The sequence below is a fragment of the Scleropages formosus genome, chromosome 17 (assembly GCF_900964775.1).
Source record: "Scleropages formosus chromosome 17, fSclFor1.1, whole genome shotgun sequence".
NCBI classification, from domain to species: Eukaryota; Metazoa; Chordata; class Actinopteri; order Osteoglossiformes; family Osteoglossidae; genus Scleropages; species Scleropages formosus.
In genome coordinates this window covers 24,152,369-24,172,721 of record NC_041822.1, presented here as the reverse complement: position 1 = coordinate 24,172,721, position 20,353 = coordinate 24,152,369, and the positions used below count along the sequence as shown (strand labels likewise).

Below are 20,353 nucleotides of genomic sequence, written 5' to 3'. Positions count from 1 at the left end.
CCTTTTCGAGCAAAAAAAACTCGTTTCAAAACGAAAATACAAAAGACAAATTTTGCCTTGAGTCTCCTAATATTTACCTTAATTTACAGTGCACCTGTCCATAGCACAGGTGTCACAACTATTGCACCTGACTGAAGGTAAATTTAAGGAAATGCCATGTCCTGGACAGCGGGGCACCTGCTGATGTCCAATCGTGATACCGACATTCAGAAGAACCAGAGACCGTGTGAGTGCTGTGAAAGGTCCTAGGATCAGGGCGACCTTAGCGATTGCGGGGTCCTTTTTGGACCATTTTACCGGGGTTTAAGATTATTTCACATTAAGTATCAGGAGTTTGTGCAGTTACATTGTAATAAAACAAAGTAATATCTATATTTATTTGCTCATATTTTGATGTAAATTATGTTGAAACAAGACTGTAGGAGCTCTTCTGCAGAACGTTCCTTATGTTCCAGAGCTGGAGGTGGCGACCGCAGCGCGGGACCCCTTGGGTGTTAGACATTCTAGCGGGTCAAACGGATTCCGTTGGCCTACGGATGGTTGTGGGATCGGTCCCTATCGGCCGTTCCGCGTGTTTGGGAAGTCGCTCGCTGCGTCGCGCGCCATGATCTCATTTCTGCGTCTGTGTTTAGTTAAGAAATAACCATTACGGAGACATGTGGGTTGTGTGCCAGCAGAGGCTGGTCTGGTCCTGCTCACTTGGACCGCACTCTTCCGTGACAGAAAGGGAAGTGCTGTTTACTCTGCGCTGTCTCTTACTGCCTGGCGGCTGAGAGACACATAGGAGACACTGTTGCAGGACCGGTCTTTGTAATAAATCCGAGCAACACGTTTGGTGTTCGTGCGGTTATCTGTCCCTGGGACCATGTGGTCCAGCAAACCCCTGTCGGTGTCACTCGACCTCTCGGGCTCTTACCACACAAAGTCCCTGCTGGGAAACTCTTTTTCTTCTTTCTACGAGGCAGTTTACTATATAAATCTGTGTTTCCTCTTCCTGATTAGATATGACCCGGTCTGGACTGGGCCCTCGAAGGTGGGAACACACACACACACACACACCCACACCTCTGAGTGAAGAAGTAAACGGTGTTGGTCATGTGGGCAGTTAGTGCCCATTGCAGGCTGGGTCAGACTAGGTAAGTGGGAATGGGGGTGAAAGAAATGCATTGTAAATGTTGGCATCAAAAAATACAAACTTGATGGAAACGGAACTAAAGAACCAAATTTTTGTTATTAGTATTACCACAAATTATTTAAGGGCTCTGAGGGAAACATGTTGGGATGAGCGCTGCCTAAATTAAATTAATTGGGGTAGCATGTTGGTGCAGCAGGTAGTGCTGGTGCTTCACAGCTCCTAGGATATGGGTTTGAATTCAACTCAGTCAGTGTGGAGTTCCCATGTTCTCCTTGTGTTCCTTTGGGTGCTCTGGTTTCCTCCCACAGTCTAAAGGGATTGGTGACTCTAGCTGTGTGTGTGCGTGTGTGCGCGAATCAGAAAATGAGTGTGCCCTGCAGTGGACAGGTGGTTACTGAGGGTGGGTGGATCGAATGGATGGGAATGAAGCGCTCCGATTGGCTGCAGAAGCTTCTGCACCTGAGCTTCCCCGAGAGCCGTACTTCTGAGCAGATCGCCGTGGTGATTTCGGGCAGCGCGCCAGCCGTGGGCTCCATCCCGCCATTGCGCGCGCGCATCGCTACAGCTGGATCACGGACCTCGCTCTCGGAACGTGCTGGAACGCCGCTGCCCGAGGAGAATTTTCAAGTATGAGGTGTCACATGGCCCTCAGTCCTGGCAGCTGCAAAATTTGTTTTTGTGAAACCCAGAGAAAATAGAACCAGATGATTCATATGGGCTCTGACTCGAGGCGCTCTGGGGACACATGGCCCTCTTTGGAAATAAGGCTAAGTGGCGTCGGGTCCAATTACCCTCGTGGCCACCGCTTGCGTTGTTTCCGTGGTGACGGAGGGTACGGAAGTGGTCTGCCTTCTTCCTTGCGTGTTTTTGGGTTGCGAACCCAGCTAGAACCTCCAAGCTCCACACGCGCTAACCGGGATTCAAACCTACACCCAAACGCACAGCTGCTCTAGGGTCAGTTTTTGCAGTTTTCTTCAAAAAAGTGCAAGTGCTTGCGTTTCATAACATACTCATTTTATGAATGCATTTTATCGCAGAAATATCTGCACTTTAGTGTCACTGTCAGTGAAACATTTCCTTTGATTGTTTCCATATTTTAGTAATTTATGCATGTTTACGAACTGCTTTCTTCCCCCTAAGGAACTTTCTTTTTTTTTTTTTTCTTTTTTCCTGCTTTGCTATGTGTTCGTTTTGGAATTAACACCCCCCCCCCCCCCCCAAGTGGGTGTTTTCTTCCTCGTTTCTCGAGCGTCTCAATGTTTTCTAGAACCAGTCCTGTCCTCCCGCCTCCCTCTCGATTTCCTCGTTCCTCCTCCCGCACGCCCCCGCGCACTCCCAGCGTCCCTCCTCTTTCTTTCTGTGTCTCGCTGTTTATTCATCAGTGTACAAGTTCCTGCTAGGGGTGGGGATTTTTGTCCAACCTCTCGTACCCTTAACCCCTATCTCACTTCCTCTCTCTAATCCCTGCAGACTTTGGCTCCTTGAATCAGAGATCAGTCGCTGAACTGGTGTGGGGCACTGCTGTGTGTGTGTGTGTGTGTGTGTGTGTGTGTGTGTGGTTGATGGGACAGCGCCACTCTAATCACCAGACTGATTGCCTTACCCTCGTATTAAATCTGTGCCCTTGTCCCTCCCATATAATCTCATGGTGTTACGTGTAGCAAAAAATACACACACAGACACACACGGTGTCTTTAATGACTTTGCAGGAATTCCACCTCCTTGTTTTAAAATGTTTCTTGTAACAACAAGATATGATCAACAAGATTCAGGGATTTTCTCACTTCAGCTGAGTAACATTGTGCTTTGAAGGCAAGGATCTGTGCCCAGAAGGTCGTTGGGTCAAGGCCCCCCGAGAGGGGTTCGATACCTCAGCTACTTCAGCAGCTCGAGCCGGTGCATGAAAGGTATGGTTGTGAGCTCAGTCAATGGCCTGTTGTGGCGCGAGGGTTCGATGCCCCCGAATTCAGATTGTTGCTCTGTTTCGGGCTGTAGGAGGCGCCTCGCTTAGTTCCAGCCCTCCCACCGGCAGCAAATGTTTCGCATTCCAGCTGTGCAGAGGCATTTCCTGTCAACAGGCCAGATGCGCTCCCTCCTCTCGCCGCGTCGGTCCGTCGGCTCCTCTCGTTCGACACGTGTATTTCCTCGTCTCGCGGGTCTCTTTCAGGTCGCGACACGCGCGGTCATGGTTGCGTCCCTTCGGAGCGCCAAAGGGAGTTCCCCAGGTGCGGTCGTGTCACCTGAGAGTTGGAGTTCCTGCACGGGAAGCATTGCCCAGGGTTCGGTCGAAGACTCCGGGTTCGGGAGGTCGGCCGAGTCACACATCTGATATGACACGCGGTTTGCTGACTCCTCCCTGGCTGATTTGTAACTGACCTCCCAGGCTGAGAACCGTTATCGGGTGTCTTGCCGGAGCCAGGAACTCCCGGCTATTTGGCTAATCTCTCATTCCGAGGTGGTATGGCTCCAAAATGTCCAAAATGACACCAAGCGCTGAGATGAAAGAAAAATACCATGTCTTTTAATTCTGCAAAATTGTGCTTTACCTGCCGAACCAGTAGATGTCAGTAAAGAGCACCGGAACGCAGTAGGAGTGTGGGGCCACCTTAATTCAACTCGCCTCCACAGTGTTCACAGCCCCCGTCTGGTGTTCCTGACTGTCCGTGATCAGTGGCAAGATGAGGAACATTGCGCATCTTGATGCAATTAATTTGTCTCGACAACCGATATTGAATACAGAGACTTTCCTGTTTTCTGTTATTTTATATTAAATTTGAATGTGGCTCAAAGTTAATAAAAATTTCAATATGTCTTAAGTATTTTTTTTATTCATTAAAGCTGTACTTGTGATTTTTTTTTTTTTTTTTAAATATAGAATCAAACCTCAAAGTAAACTGAGGGACGTCTCTTATCAAGCTTGTATGGCTTGTGAATACATGGTAAATTTGAAATAACAAACGAGTTACGCGGACCCAGTTGTGCTTGTGTGGTTATTTATCCCTGGTTGGGAACCACCACGCGTGACAGAATGCGGTTCTTCCCGGGCCACGTGACCGAGCGATGCACCTGACCATGTGGGCACCAAGCGCGGTACAAACGCGGTGCTCGCCGTCGCTCCCGAACCTTAATCATCCTTAACAGGATCGGTTATTGCGGTCATCAGTGCAGGTGACCATATGCTGCAGGTAGTCGGGGTTTATCTCCTTAGGGAGACCGGACACGAGCGCGGGATTTAGGGGTCCTGTAGAAAGGCCGCCTGCCCCGATTTAGGCACTGCTGCCGCAGAGGTCAGCAAGTCATTGAAACGTGTCCACCGTGGGCGTCACGGCCGCTTGGCACCCGTCAGGGTTGTGGCGACACGTCCCGGGTGTGTGTCCGTGTCAGAGATTTTTGGGGGGGGGGACAGCTTGTGTGCTTCAGATGTGCGTTTCGCCGCTCCACTCATCCTCTGTTCTCCCAGGGCTCCTCATGCAGTGCATTTGTTTCAGGTTGCCGTGACGACGCCTCCCGGCTCACCGTGATGACATCACCGCACATGTGCTGCCAGAACACAGCAGTCTGCGCAGACGGCTGACGTGCGCAGGTGAGTCCTTCCTGGGTGTCTGCTGGGGCTGCAGGTGCCGTGGTGGGCAGAGCCTGTGAACTGCGCTTAAAGGAGAGAGGTTCGAATCCCACCTCCTGCTGCGGTACCATGAACTGATACAGTAACAATTGCTCTGCTGCATAAATGGGTGAATCGGTGTAAGTAGCTTAACGCTGGGAGTCACTTTTCTCCAAAGTGTGAGGGAAATAAATGTAAATGCAGGGCAGCGGTGTGTGTGTGTGTGTGTGTGTGTGTGTGTGTGTCTGAGTGTGAGACACACAGAGACAGGCAGTGATTTATGTCACGGAGGACGTTGATGGCTCAAGCAGAGTGTGAGGTGACCTTCAGGGTGCGGTGGAGAAGTCATAGACTGGCAAGGTCCTTCACAGGGTCTGGTTAGATCTCCCATCGCCGAATCAGGTCCTTACTGTGAGGGTTAAGGTCGATCCCCAAATGAACGACCGCAAGGAGCGTTTGTTTCTTTGTTGGTTTGTTGAGGAACACAAACATTCGTTTGCTCATTTATCAAACACGTTTTCTCCGTAGCGACTAATACTGTTAAACTCCTTACCACGTTTTTACACATTTTTAAAGCCAGAGGATTTTTTTTACTGTATCAATTCTTTATCAAGTACCTGGATGTACCATACCTTGGGATATGGTAGCGAGAGGTGGGTATTGAACCCAGGTAATTCAAATGCAAGGTGAAAGCTCTTTACCGCTAAAATGCCATCCATGATGATGATGATGATGATGATGATTACTGTTGTTGTTTCTGATCATAAAATAAACTGTGCCACCTAGTTCCGCCCCTTCCTTCCCATAGCCAATCCTGACCTTCCAGGCCCCGGGGATGTTTGTTGTGATTGGTCAGAAGGGGTGTAGATTTAAATATTTTGCTGACACTTTTTCTCCAAAGCGACTTACAGTGATTTACCTATTTATAGAGTAATCATACACATAATTGTGCCCTCCTATATATAATATAATTGATAGGGTAATTTTTACTTTTGCTCAGTTCATGGTAGGTACCTTGATTAAAGGTACTACAGCAGGAGATGGGATTCAGACCTGAGTCCTTCGTGTGGAAGGTAGCAGCTCTAATCACTGCACCACCTACTGCATCCCAGGTGTGGGGCAAAGGTTTTCTCCCAGTGGTGTGGAGGCTCTTCTGATGGTCTGCTGGCAGGATCGAGCCGCTCAGGTGGACCCTGGTTCCTGACCTGTCTGCTTTGTAGCACTGCAGGGCGCTGGGCGAAGGGCTCAGGCTGGAGGGCTGATGTTCAGGAAGTGACTCTGCTGAATGACTCACCTGTGTGGCCTGTTCTTCCTCCAGGAGCTCAGCGAGGAGATGGCCACGCAGGTGGAGGTGAAGTCAGGGGAGGCGGGGAGGGCGACGGGTCTCGGCGGGCGGCTGCGGCTCAGCCCCTTGGCCGATTTTGGCAACAAGAGCTCCGTAGAGCCCCTCTCTGAAAGCCAGAGGCCGCTCATCCTTGCTCCGGACCCGACCAAGCCCGTCCCGGGGCCCAAGCCCCGCCTCACCCCCAAACCGTTTGCGGTGGAGAAGAACACGGGTGTGAAACCCATCCTCGCCCCGAAGCCTCACGCCAAGCCAAGGTCGGAGCCCACCGGACCTGGCCCCCACAAACCCGAGCCTCCCAGCACTCCCAAACCCAGTTTTAGCCCCGCCTCTACGGCCAACCGCCCCACCACTACCACTTTCAAACCCGCCCTGCAACCGAACCTCAGACACGCTCCCAAGCCGGCACCAACACCTCCCTCAGGGGAACTCGGCAAAACGACCCCGCCGGACGCGGTCAGTGCGCTGGGGGTGGGCGCGCAGCCTCCCCAGACCAAGAGCTCCCAGGTGCCACGGTCTGCCGAGTGGGCGGGTTCCACGGACCCCGAGGGGACGGGCAGGAGGCCGGAGGGCCGACAGAGGCCCATCGTCAGGGCCAAATCGATGGGCTTCCTCAGCCAGCTGGGACAGGACGGTGTCGCCGGGGAGCTGGAGAGCAGAGGGGACCCGGCGGCAGAAAGAGTGGCCCCGCTGCGCGCACAATCGAGGGGCGCCAAGCCTCGCCCCGTTTCCGCCGTCTTTCTACCTGCAGAGACCCAGCCGGCGCCCCCTGTCTCCGCCCCTCGCTGGGTTGGCCGGCGCCCTCTTTCTGCTGCCCTCACGGCCCGGTTCGAGTCCATCGGCCTGTCGCAGCAGCGCAAAGCCGACGCTCCAGAGAAGGTGCTCCAGGAGGACAGCGGACTTGACGGGAAGATGGGGAAAGGGGCGGAGCCTCTGCAATCATCGGGGACGGAAGAGAGGCTTTCGCTTTCGGGACCCGAGAGGAGGACTGAGGAGAAAGACAAAGAGGGCACGCGGAGCGGCGACGGCATGAAGAGACTTTGTCCTTCGTCTCCTGCCGCCCGACCTCCGTCGCCTGTGGAGGCAGAGCCTCGTTCTCCAGGACAGCCAACGTCGGAGACGGACGTCCCGGTGGGCGTGAAGCAGCGAATCAAAAAGCTGACAGAAGACATTCCGTCCAGTCAGGCTCCGCCTCCACGACCACCGTTCAAGCCCCGCCCCCTGCACCCTGACCTCACTAAGCGGTAAGAAGGTAACTTTAATGGCCAAGACTTGATGGATGTTCCTTCGCACACATGTGACGTGCAGAAGAGCATCAAAACAACACTTTTCCAGACAATCCTCATTTTTGTGCCACTTTTGGCCTGTTGACCGCTAAGTGTCTTAGTGAACGTGTGTCCTACAGCGAGCTGCCGTGTGTGTGTGTGTGTGTGTGTGTGTGTTTTCTATGCACCAATGTACACGTTTGCTCTGTTCCCGACACACCCTGCTGCCGGCGCGTCCCAGGTTCGCTGCCGAGAAGCCCGAGGATGTAAGCGGCTCTCCGCCGCGGCCCTGGGGCCGAGAGGGTCGCAGAAGCAGCGGTGCGAGGGAAGGCTCCGCTCAAGAGAAGGTTAGTACGATTGATCACGCTAATATCTGGAAACTCCTTCGGCCGATTTTGTATGGTCGTTACTTGTATTTATTTATTTATTTTTTTTAAACCTTTTACTGCAGGGATAAATAAATGTGACAGGACACAGCTGAGGGATGTGGGCTGACGTCCCATGAGCGGGTATGCTGTGCTGAGCTCTCAGAGGCTGTTTAGTCCCGGTGACTGGCTGTCCAAGTCAACCGGCAAAGAATTTACCGGAACAAGCGCGATGAGAGATCCAGCGGCCGAGCTGGGGTCTCCCCGGCCCCCCCGTGTCGCCGTAGCACTAAGGCAGCGGATCTTTAAGGGTTTTCCGCAAGTCGACAGTTCCCTTCACCCAAATACAGGAGCCCATTATGGACTTAGAGATTAAAAACTTTAAACACGTCTCTCCTGTTCGCTCACATTAAACCCTCTCCTACGGCATGAGGATTGTGTTATTGAAACCAGTAAAATACAACCGAAAATAGCAATAGTATAATATTGCACGGTAATAGTAATAATGTAGTAGATGGTAGTAACAGTAAAATGAAATGTAAATTAGTTTTTAATTAATTTTGTCTTTTCCTCCATGGTAAAAATCGCTCACTAACGGAATCCTTTTGGTTGCACCAACGTTTTTTTTTTTTTTTCTTTTAAAGACAATCTGGCCATCAGGTCCAGTCCATTAGTCCATGTCTCTTTTTTTTTTTTTTTAAAAAAAAAAAAAAGAGGAAATAATTCTGTGGGCAGCTGGTAGTGTAGTGGTTAGATCTACTACCTTTGCACCTAAAGGTCGTAGGTTCGAGTCTCACCTCCAGGTGTAGTAGCCTTGAGCAAGGTACTTACCCTAACTTGCTCCGGTAAAATTCCCCAGCTGTATTAATGAGTAAATAACTGTAGGTATATTAAGATTTTAAGTTGCTTAGGAGAAAAATGTCAGATGGATGAATACATGTAAATATTGAACCTGATGTGAAAGTGAAGCTCTGGAGCTTTGGCTCTGATCTCACTCCCTTGGTGTCTCACTGAAGTCAGCGGCACTTCTCAGTTAAACTCTTAAACTGACGAAGCTCTTCACAAAGACGGACGCCGCTGCCCTTCGTCCATCGTCTTTCAGAAGCTCGAGCTACAGGTGGACGTACAAGCGCCAGCGGGTCGTCTCCCTGGTTCTGTCGTCTTGTCCGCTGTGGCGCACTGGTTCTGGAGTTATTGCGCAAAGTCACGCGGACACCGTCTGCCTTGCTCACGGGTCAAATTCACGCATTCCCATTATTTCCTGCGCGGTGGCTCGGTTTGGCTTTGGCGACGGCTTTACTGCAATGGCAGCGGAGGAAAACTTAATTCCCGGCGTTGTGCAGCGGTACTCGGGCCTTTGACTGCCGTGAATACGTGCTTACCCCCTTTTAGGAAGATGGTGATGCTTGCAAAAGCTTGTGAAGAAAGAGCAGCAACCAGGCGGATGCACCGTAATGGCGGTGGACACGGCCCTTTCGGCGCTAAGGACGCAAGTGGAGGACGGAACTTTCTGGAAAGACTCTAGATGAGGTCAACGAGAGTGGACGTCTACTCAACGACACTCAACAAGTGTCGATATTTTAGCTGAGTGGCGCGAGTCGTTCTTTCTTTTTACTTGCTGCCTGTCGGGCTTTAGTTTGTACTGGTTCGTGTGTCAAAGTCCCTTTTCGCCGTAGAGGTCAAAGTTCAACTTTGAGCACGGTGTCCTCGGCCTGCTGATCAGACTGCATCCACTTGGGATGGGAGAAGGAAAACATCTGGGTGCGTGTCATCGCCCCCCCCGCCTGTCTTCACCCTCGACATAAACATTCAAACATGAGGGGAAAATATGCGAAAATAATTAACGTCATATAAATATTTATAGTCTAGCTTGCAGGGCTTTTCCTCAAGACCGTCGTAGTATTGGCCGGCTCTTTCGCGCTGTGGCCCCGGTCGACCTCGCCCACGACTTTCTCAATGGCTCGTCGCCATCTGTCTCCGTGCTCGCGTCGGCGTTGTTCCATTTCTCGTAGGATTTCAGCGGTCGAATCGCCGTTTGCGTTGTTCACGTTCCTCAGCCTGTAAAGCGCCCCCTGCTCCTCTTCGTTACATCACTGTTGAAACGGTCGTGAAGCTGAAAAGGAGGCGTTTCGTGCTCCGTGCCCGGTGACGTGTGCCGGGGACGCCGGGAAAAGGTCAACGTGAGTCGGCTTGGGTTACCGTGCCTCCGCACCCTCCTTTTCACGGTCCTAACAAAGGGCAGGTGTATTTCGCAGTACTCGGTCGCTTTCCTTTGTGTTGCCGTTTTATTCTGCACAGCCCCCCCCCCACCAGCTGGCGTCCGTTTAGACGAAATGTCCCCATGCTGCGATGCGCTCCGGCTGCTAATGCACCCACCCTCTTGCCTTGCGCCCTTCCCCTCTCCGGTTACGATCCGTAAGGCCGTCCTTTGTCTCCTAAGAGAATCGGTTTTGAGGCAGGGTTCACGCTGCTCTGAGAGCAGCTGCTCCTCCGCTTTCCCCTCCAGCTCGGAGTCGCAGCTAGATTCTGCCTTTGCCGGCTCTCCGTAGCTCCATCGTCCGGCGGTGAAAATGAGAATCGAAGGAAAAACCTGCAAACGCGACTGGTGACGGTGCCGCAGCCCGGCTCACGGTTCAAACGCTGTGACCAGGATCACGCCGGAGGTGGAGCGAATCGGTTGTGTTTGGTCAAAAGGGGGCCGGGGTGGGTCGGGGTGAGTTGGTGGCGCCCACGTCGGCTGCCTCGTCGCACACTGAGGTTGTAATCAGTTGGACGTGAATGATTAGCGGGGAGAAATCCTGTAAAAATTTAAAACACACATTATGATCGCTAACTTAAGCCATCATCTTAAACTATAAAGAGCAAGTTCCTATTAATTTCAATCCTGTGATAGATGGCATCATCGATAAAGGTACTTACCCTGAACTGATACAGTAAAAATTTACTGTGCTTGAGCTTGAAGAAATGAAATGAAAATAAAACGTGTAATCCGCAGTGATTAATGGGGGAAAAACACTGAGCTTGTGTGGAGCAGCTTCGACAACGATTTGCCTTGTCTACCTGCTCTTAGTACACGTTGTAGCAGAGCCAAACTAAACTAGACCTCTTTGGAAAAGCTGCATTCTTCATCTTCTCATTTTTTTTCAGGTGGAGGAATTTGCCGTTCACCAGCCAATGGAGAGAGAAGGAATGGGAGTCGTGCTCCAGAGTCCTTCAGACCACCCCGGTCAAATATTTCTGGAGCAGTCGCCAGAGGGGGCCAACAGTGGTTTGGAGGGTGGACGACACGTTGAAAGCAGAACACCGGAGCCCTGTCCAGGCAGAACAGTGCAGACGGTGCGAGCCGCCCTGTTTGAGAACGTGGTCGAGAGGCACAGCGTGCAGTTGGTGGAGCCCGCGGCCAGGCCGTGGAGGAGCCTGTCCTTTCATCAGAAAGGGACGGACCCTCCCCTGGCTCCATGCCCAGTCCGGGTGGAGCACGTGTTTGACACCGTGCCTGCAGTAGGTGAGAGGAGGGTGACGAGCGAGCGTATCCCTGCTGCCCAGCTGGAGGAAAAAGCCATGACCCTGCGCTCCCGGCACTCTGGAGATGGGGTGCTGCCCAGGACTAATCCAACAGAGGAGGTGTCTGGACCCGTCCAGGGACCAGTGGTGTCCCAAGTAGAGGCCCGTGTTCTGAGGGTTGGGGCTCTCCAAAGGTGGGCCACTGTCGAGACGAGTAGAGAAGCACACCGAGATGTGGACCATGAGCTGGTGGTGGAGAGGAAAAAGCAGATGGAAATGGAGAGGGAAAAGCAGAGGCAGATTGAGTTGGAGAGGGAGACATTGAGACAAATTGAACTCAAGAAGCAGAAGCAGGTAGAAATGGAGAAGGAGAGGCAGAAGCAGATTGAGAAGGAAAGGAAGAGACAGATTGAAATGGAGGAGGAGAGGCTGAGACAGATTGAACTAGAGAGATGGAGGCAAGTTGAGTTAGAGAAGGAGAAGAAAAGGCAGATTGAACTTGAGAGGGAGCGGCTGAGACAAATTGAACTTGAGAAGCAAAAGCTAGTTGAAATGGAGAAGGAAAGGCAGCGAGAGATGGAGAGGCAGCGGATTGCAGTTGAACTTGAAAAGGAGAGGAAGAAGCAGATGGAAATGGAGAAGGAAAGGAAGAGACAGATTGAATTGGAGAGGGAAAGGCTGAGATTTATTGAAATAGAGAAGCAAAGGCAGGTTGAGCTGGAGAAGGAGAGGCTGGAGAAGGAGAGGCAGAGGCAGGTTGAGCTGGAGAAGGAGAGGCAGAGGCAGGTTGAGCTGGAGAAGGAGAGGCAAAGGCAGGTTGAGCTGGAGAAGGAGAGGCAGAGGCAGGTTGAGCTGGAGAAGGAGAGGCAGAGGCAGGTTGAGCTGGAGAAGGAGAGGCAGAGGCAGGTTGAGCTGGAGAAGGAGAGGCAAAGGCAGGTTGAGCTGGAGAAGGAGAGGCAGAGGCAGGCTGAGCTGGAGAAGGAGAGGCAGAGAAAAGCAGAATGGTTAAAGCAAATGGAACCAGACAGGGAGGAGGCTGGAGCACCAAAACGTTTAAAAATGCTCGAGGGAGAGGATCAGCTGTCCAGGCCCCGTGCAACCTTCTTTGCTCTTACCGGCCAAATACAGGACTTCCCACCTCAAGGTAACGCGGTGCAAGGCAGGCCAGCTGGTGTAGAGTTGCCCGTTGATGACTTCTTTGTCACCTCTGGAAGGTTGGACTCCCATCCTCAGGTTGTCCCACTTCAGAGAAATCCATCCCTAAATGTAGCCCCTCACAAGAACATTGGCCCCCGCTGGATGGGAGGAGTAGGGGGTGAAACGGTGTCGGACGTGTCGTGGGGGAGGGATAGGGAAAAGGAGCAAGAAAGCCAAAGAGAGAAGGTGTTGGAGCTGCAGAGGCATATCATGGAAGAGACAGAGAAGCAGAGACAGAGGGAGGCAGAACTTGAGATGGAGATGGAGAGGCACATGGAGAGGCAAGAGGAGGCTCAGAAACGGAAGGGGAGACAACAGATTCAGGAGCTGGACAGACGTTGCCAAGTGCAGATAGAGAGCGAGCAGGAGAGAGCTCCTATCTCACCAAGGCGACTGGATTGGGAGCAGCCGTGGGTTGCAGGGAACCAAGAGGAACGGAGCGAGGCGCTCAGGCCACGGGTGCTCGACTTGGATTCCATGTTGCTGATGGACAGGCAATGGACAGGAACCCCGGCAGGGGACTGGTGGAAGCAGCCCACCCAAAAGCCCAACAAGCCCTACCACATGGCCATCCTGGACATCGACTCCTTCCGTTCCCAGGTGCATCTCGCGGCTCCTACGGCCGCATTTGCCTCGGAGGACAATCGAGGAATGGACCTGGGGGATGGGAACGGTACACAAGTGTGCATGCTCAAGCCAGAAGATGGACAAGGAAGCGTTCCAGCAAGAACTACAGGAAGATCAGCCTCTACGCGTTCTCCTCAGCAGGACTTTTGGGAACCGATGGAAGGGAAGGCAGCAGGAACACCCTTGGGACACAGCAAGCTGGCTGGCTACTGGGTGACCCCCGAGTCCCCACCGAAAGCTCCTCCCAAGCCCTTGCTGCACCCGGAGAAGAGGTGGTCCAGCCCTAGCCTCTCTCCAGACAAGCACTGGGCTGGTCTCCCAGCAGAAGCTGGCACCAGGAACCCCTCTGCCAAGGCAGAGCTTCCAAAAACACGGACCATCGAAGGTCTGAGACCGGGTCACGGTACCGCTTCCGTGCCGGAGCGTCTCTGGCGGGCGCAGGAGCAGGGACCAGAGCGGCGAGATCAATGGAGAAAACTAAACACGCACACACAGGTGAGAGGGGTGGAACATCAACCGCAGGGTACGTCCATCTGCCGCCTACGAAGGTGGACTTTGATTTTGCGCCTGCGGGGGGGGCGTGGTTATGTTCGGGCCCTCATTTCGATACGCTACCTTTTATTGCTGCTGTTTATTGTGTTAGGACTTGTGGGTAGCTTGTGTGTGTGTGTCTGTCTGAGTGAGAGAGAGCACACTGTGGGGGGGGGTTACCCAGCATGCACTGCTTTGCTACAGTGTCGACTTCCTAACTGGCTCCACTCCTCGAGTGGCTGGAAACATGTTTAGGAGGCATTTTGGTGCGGCGAAAGGAAGAGGAAACCCTACTGAATAGAGAATGGAGTCGTGTCTGTTTTTAGATTCTGCGCGCACACACACTCTCAAACTGCTTATTTGGTTTGGACTCTTGCTTTCAGCCACATGTTGTTGGTGTAAAATGAGCAGAAGTAACACTAATGTTTGTTTTCCATTATGTATTCATGCGTATGTACCATGTTTTACTTTTCGTAACGTACATTTTAGCTGACGGCCAGAAGCGGGTGGTGTAGTTCTTAGAGCCGTCATCTCGCGATCATGAAGGTCTAAGGTTCAAATCCCAGCTCCTGCTGTAATGCCCTCGATCAAGGGACTTAACCTGAATTGATACAGTACAAATAACCCATCTCTATAACAGGGTAAATCGTTGTAAGTAGTTCAACACTCTGCCACTTTGTCAGATAAGTTAGTTATATCATGAGATATAAAAATGAGAAATTAGTAATATCACATGTCATATGAGAGCAAGACCCTAAGAGGAGAAAGATGATCGCTGCAGTTTGCACTGTAAAGTAAGTCCCAAGCTTTAACCCCTACGCCACCTGCTGCCCTGATGAATTTATCCTCCATTTGTACGATCGGCTTCACTCGGTCCTTCATTTCCTTTCCGTCGTTTAATAGACGTTCCCGGATTTTCGGGTCCGACCCTAAAACATAGTGGTTTTACAACTTTTGTCGTGAGCTGATGTTCCATAGCCTTGAGATTCAATAACCTTAGCGAACACTGTGTGTTCTGTAAGAGAAGTGTGTGAATGCTGATCGTTCCATTTCTGATCATGTGTTAATTATAAGCACCATAAATGAAAATAACTTTTTTTTGGTTACCGACCGGGGATGCTTTATTGTTGTTTTCATTTATTTTTAATTGAGATCTTGCGGTGTCACCATTTCGGACCCCTGCTGCCTTCCTGCGTGAACGGAAGTTATCGGATCAATGAGCAGACAGTCGGACGGGTGGTGGGTGATTGTGCGTGTGTGTGCGTGCGCGCAACCCTTGGGTTCACAGCTCATGATATGATTTCTTTATCTCAAACTGTCATTGTTTGATGGCAACGTTGTGTTGAGGTGACGTTGACGCCGCGTGGTAGCTCCTCTTTGCTTTGCCCTGTGCAGGAGCTGTCTCGGATGAGGTCCCGCAGCGTGTCGCGCAGGGCGGCGCCCTCGGAGAACACCACGGAGGGGTCCCTGTCCCGCATGAGGAGCCGTAGCGCACACCGGGAGCGCGACCAGCAGAGCTGGGTGAGTCTCGGCTCCCTTGTCCGTCCGTCATCCCTCGGGAGCCCCCCCTCCGGCCTCCCCTGCACCCCCCCCCCCAGCGCCACACGAGAGCCTTTTCTACACAGTGGGGCCTTGTGTCTGCTGCTGCTGCTGCATCTCTACGGCACCCGCAGCGTCTGCCACCGGAGGGCGGTGTTGGGGCCCTTCGGCAATTGGGCAACGTGTGCGTGTCACAAGAGGAGCCGGAATGAAGTCAGGCCACCGCGAGGTGTGTGTAAGCAGTTGTTTATGAGCGACGGAGACGGGACCTGCCCCCGCTGAAATCACGGTTTGAACGCGTTGGCTCCGGGGACGAGGGGGCGGAGCCGGTGGATACGGTGACCCACCCTTGTGGGACAGGGTGCAAAAACCAGCAGAGCTCTGGGTGCAAAAATGCATTAATTTATTGTTGGGGGAGGGGCTTTCTTGATAGCTGCAGTCGGTGGAACTTCATTTGTGGTCAGACACACCTTTGGTGGGGGGTGTGTGCGTGCGCGTGCAGTGGGAAAACGCAGCGTGGGCCACAACGGGGATCCGTGTTTCCCACGACTGCGTTTGGGCTCTCGTGTTCCTGCAGAACCGGGACTCCGGCTATGAACAGCTGCCAAGGTGCGAGGATCCCGACTCCGGGTCCCACCCGCGTCTCTCTCCTGCCACCCGGTGGTCGGTGAGACGCACAGCGGGACAATGGAGAGCGGCCGCTTCCTCGCGCTCCCCCCTCACGCCGCTGCGTGTTGAGGACAGCGTCCGACTTGGCCAAATTATTATTATTGTTCATTTGCTATTTGGTGCATATTTTGCTGTCGTACCCGGGACTAAGGTACTCGCCCTGAACTAGTACGGTAGAAATTCCCCTGGTGCATGAATGGGTAAAGCAGTGCAAGAAGCTTAACGCTGTAACATCACCTTGGAGAGAAGTGTCAACAAACGAATAGTAAAACACTGTAATACACACTCATTTACACTTCTGTTCAAAGCAACTTGGTGGTAAGTTACTCTTATTTACACTGTCATGCTCCGCTGCAAGGTGGCAGTTTGAGCAAGTAGTCCACCCACTGGCCCAGTTTTTTTTTCGTGTGTTGCGAAGGTTGGTGCCCTGGATGTGTGATGCCATCCGTTTGCTGGGCTTTCTGTGCTCACAGCTGGTCCGAGCAATACAGGAGGTGATGAAAACTAGCAGCGAGAGAGTGTGTGTGTGTGTGTGTGTGTGTGTGTGTGTGGTCTCTAAAAGGAAGTGTAAGGTTGCTAAATTATACATCCCTTCCTCTCGTCTCGTTCTCGTCTCGTATGCACTCCCCCCTACTCTCTCTCTCTCCCCCACTCGCTCGCTCGCCCCCCCCGGGGGGGCAGGGCCACCTGTGGAGGAGGAAGAGACATCGCTGACCATCGCTCTGGTGTCTGTGTTTGAGCGAAGCTGAGGCTTAGTCAGTGTCGGGGACGTGGGGACGAGGCTGGGGACCGAGACAGGCAGGAAGGACGGGTGAGCCGGGGAGACTGAGGACGGCCGACGGCGGACAGATGGAGTACTATGTGTGTCCGTCCTGCCTGAGGCCTTTGCAGCAGCTCTGGGTAAGTGTGTGTGTGTGTGTGTGTGTGTGTGTGTGTGTTCCGCCTGTACGTACAACAAAGCAATGGATGATGGAAGGAAGTGGCCCCGGAGGTGTTGCGCTCGGCTGCAGAGCCTCTCGGCACGTTGCTTTCGGAGTTACCAGCAGATGGGGCCGCGTTGCTGTCCGTCGAACCGTGGACTGTGCGCTGTGCGTGTGTCACTTCTGACCTTACTTGCATTTATATGTTTGACACTTTTCTCCAAAAGTGACTTGCGTTGCTAAGGCGTTTACACCGATTTACTCATTCGTGCAGCTCGCTCATTTTTACTGTATCAGTTCGGGGTAAGTACTTTGATCAGGGTACTGCAGCAGGAGGTGGGATTTGAACCTGTGATCTTTGAGTCCAGTGTGCCGCCTGCTTCGCTCTTGATCTCCTTACCAGCAGAACAGAAGGTAAAAATGAAGTAATTAATGTCCTTGTGTCAGCAGGTGGCACGGTGGTTGGAGCTGGTCCCTGGTTCTAATCCCCACTGCTGCCCTTGGTTGAGGTACCAACCCTGAATTGAGTCAGTAAAAATTACCCAGCTGTGTAACCGGGTAAATCATTGTAAAGTGCTTAGCATACACACACTAGAGAAGAGTGTCAAATGAAGTTTATTCGTATAATATAACAATGCGGAAAAATGATAGCGAGTCACATCTGGATGCAAACTGTCACTGTGTGTGCGCGCGCGTTGTACGACGGTCGCTTGTTCATGCAGTTTACACACCTTAACACCTGTTTGTCATGGAGACGACCTCCAGGTACCTCTTCTGTACCTTCGTTAGCAGTTTCTCCACATCACGGGTCTAATAATCTTTTTTTTCTATGTAACCGAGGCCGTTGAAGCAACAGACAAAGACAGACTCTGGATCGTGGACAAATTTTGTATGTGTGACACCACCACGTCGCTGGTTCGCACCCCTTCGGTAGCTCCTGTAGAAGTGACATTCAAATACCGAATACGTATATAATCGTAGTAGATGGTGTTGGACTCATTTATGAAACTGCCGGGAGAAAAGTGGCTCTCAAGGAGATGGGTTTGAAACCCTTTTTGAGTGTGGAAGGGACTCAGCAGCTCCGAGGGACAGTGGGAACTCGTTGCACTTGACAAAGCCCTCAAACCTTCTCAGTCTGGTCGGCACACTTCTATCTTGGGTCGGGGGTCTTACAGTTGATTTTGTGTGAGTGGCTCAAAGCGTAATTTCTCGATCGAACCTGAGCTCCTCTCTGCCCACGAAGAGCGCGATGACCTCAGCGCTGATGTCACTCTTCTCAGAAGCCGCCATGAATAATGACATCAGGAGCTGGAGTGAAGTCATGTTCTGCTCTGCAGCAGTGAAACTTCACTTTCCCGGCAGGTCTTCGGGTCAAGACCTGTGGCACACACCTCTGACCTGCTCGGCTCACGTGTGTGTGTGTGTAAGAAAAGGAGGGAGGCAAGCAGTGGCCAGTGACTGTCGAAGGTAATCGATCAGCTCTGTCCCTCTTCCTGTCACAGTGAGGTCAGCTGTGCTGCTCAGCTTTCTGGGAAGAAAAGATCACATTCTTGGAAGAAGGATGAGTTGGCATTGTCTGCACACGAACACATACACACACACACGCACACACACCTTCCTCCAACAGTCAGCTCCTCCAGCTACTACTGACCCCAGTGCTCTGTCACTTCATAGCTTTGCACTCTGTCTTTATTTAGCTCCGCTCTCAGTGCCGCTTCCCCCCCGAAGCGGGTGCGAGGGGGGTGCCTGCGGTCTCGCTCTACTTTCTGCCACGGTCTCTTTGACACTTTGGAGTGTCTTTGTATTTCTAGTCAGACAGCCATAGTTCATCATATTGTGCGGCAGCGGGGGCCACAGTGGTTAAAGCTTCTGTCTTATACTCCAAGGTTCTGGGTTCGAATCCCACCTCCTGCTCTGACTCCCTTGATCAAGCTACTTGCCCTGAACTGATACAGTAAAAAACTGTATTATAATAAATACTATACATAAATATGTTTATGTAATTATAAAATGACCCTGCGCTATGAGTGGGTAAATCATAGTAAGTCACTCTGCGCAAACCTCGCATTGCAAGTCACCTTGGAGGAAAAGGACAGATAAAATTATGTTATCATATCTATTAATATATAATCATATAACAGGTGCAGTTCCTCTCCACGTACATGTTCTTCCAGTATGTGTGTGTGTCGGTGTCCGGCCAAGGAAACCACTCCACTATGTCGGCACATAGTGACCCGGCCTTCACTCTGCCCTGTCATTGGCTATCTGACCCGTCAGTCTGCATGCTAGCATCTTATTGGCTGCTTCGTGGAGCAGGAGGCGGGGCTGCTGTCAGAACCCCCCCCCCATCCTCAGACACTGGTGTGCTGACCGACGTGCGAGTGCTTGACATATGACTCCCGCACAACCTGTGTGCTCGGGTTTCAGTTACCCAAAGGACACAGCACCACGCGCACACACAGACAGACGTGCGTCAGTGTTGCAGCTCTGATGTGATATGCTGTAATGCCGGGGTGGCACAATGTGTTCAGCAGCAGCGCTATCAGTTCAGAACAGACTTCCTGCTGGTGCAGCCTGGCAGTAACTCCCCCCCGTTTGGCCTTCATCCGTCTTTATCGTCGAAGGCTCATTGGCTCGCAGCCCAGCGGAGATCAGGGTCACAAGGAAGGAAGTGAGAAGGGTGGCACCCATGCTACTAGTAGTACCACTAAGTGGCAGTAGGTGGCGCAGTGGTTAGAACCATCTCCTTGCAATCAGGTTTCTGGTTTAAATCCTACCTTCTGTTTCCTTTAGTCGATGTATTTGACCTGAATTTGCACAGAATTTCGATATAAATCTCTTATATCAAAGCAGTCGTGGGAATAAAGGTTAATAAAAAGAGGTTCCATGCGTGGCCACGAGGTGGAGCCCCTCTGATTACTCCGTTTTACTCTCTGTTGGTCTCAGTGAGATCGGTGTGAGAAAAGGTGCCGGAGGCACTCGGGACGCATGTTCGGGGACGTGTCCGCAGGCCGACGCACTCGCGCCCCTCGACCCAGAGACACCACGCGCAGCATCGAGGAGACTGGAGGACTATAATCCTAACCCCCCACCCCCCAAACATTTCAGCTTAGCGTAGAAGTGTGTATTGTGAGGAATCGTGACGGAAGCCCTTTGTGTTTCTGCTTCCTTCCTCTGTCGCTGTGATTGTGAGAAACGGCCCTCCCGTCTACAGCTCGGTTCCTGTGTTTGTTTGGGGAAAGTGGGCGGAGACTAAACAAGCTGGGAGGAGTCAAGGGAGGAGACTGCAGGGAGAAATGAATAGTCATCCCTTTATTTACCCAATGAATCAGTTCCTGAAAAACGTGAATATTGAAATAACACTGAAAACCTAATTCCCGTTATTTGAAAGAGGGAATGATGATAATACGTTCTCGGCCCATCCAAAAAATTCCAAATAAATTTTCCCAAATATCGCCAGAAGACTGCAAAACAACTATATAACTACCAACCCATGATTGCAGAACAATATGAACACTTCTTTTTAAGCAATCAGTTCTCCGCAGGATGAGTGATAAACCGAGCAGCGGTGCACTCAGCTTGTTGTGTTTATTGCGAACAACTTTCTAAAACTACACGCTGTTGCTAAAATAATGCATAGACACACACACAGACACCG

At 51.8% G+C, this 20,353-nt stretch overlaps 1 protein-coding gene across 1 annotated transcript in view; it reads left to right on the top strand.

Annotated features, from left to right (window-relative positions):
- si:ch73-138n13.1 (uncharacterized) overlaps positions 1-20,353 on the top strand; it is a 36,855-nt gene that overhangs the window by 5,768 nt on the left and 10,734 nt on the right. Inside the window, exons 2-7 of the mRNA XM_029259728.1 lie at positions 4,624-4,718; positions 6,055-7,322; positions 7,585-7,690; positions 10,856-11,974; positions 12,146-13,531; positions 14,963-15,088. Of these exons, the coding sequence (XP_029115561.1) occupies positions 6,070-7,322; positions 7,585-7,690; positions 10,856-11,974; positions 12,146-13,531; positions 14,963-15,088 (3,990 nt within the window). The 5' untranslated portion in view covers positions 4,624-4,718; positions 6,055-6,069. The remainder of the gene's footprint in view (positions 1-4,623; positions 4,719-6,054; positions 7,323-7,584; positions 7,691-10,855; positions 11,975-12,145; positions 13,532-14,962; positions 15,089-20,353) is intronic.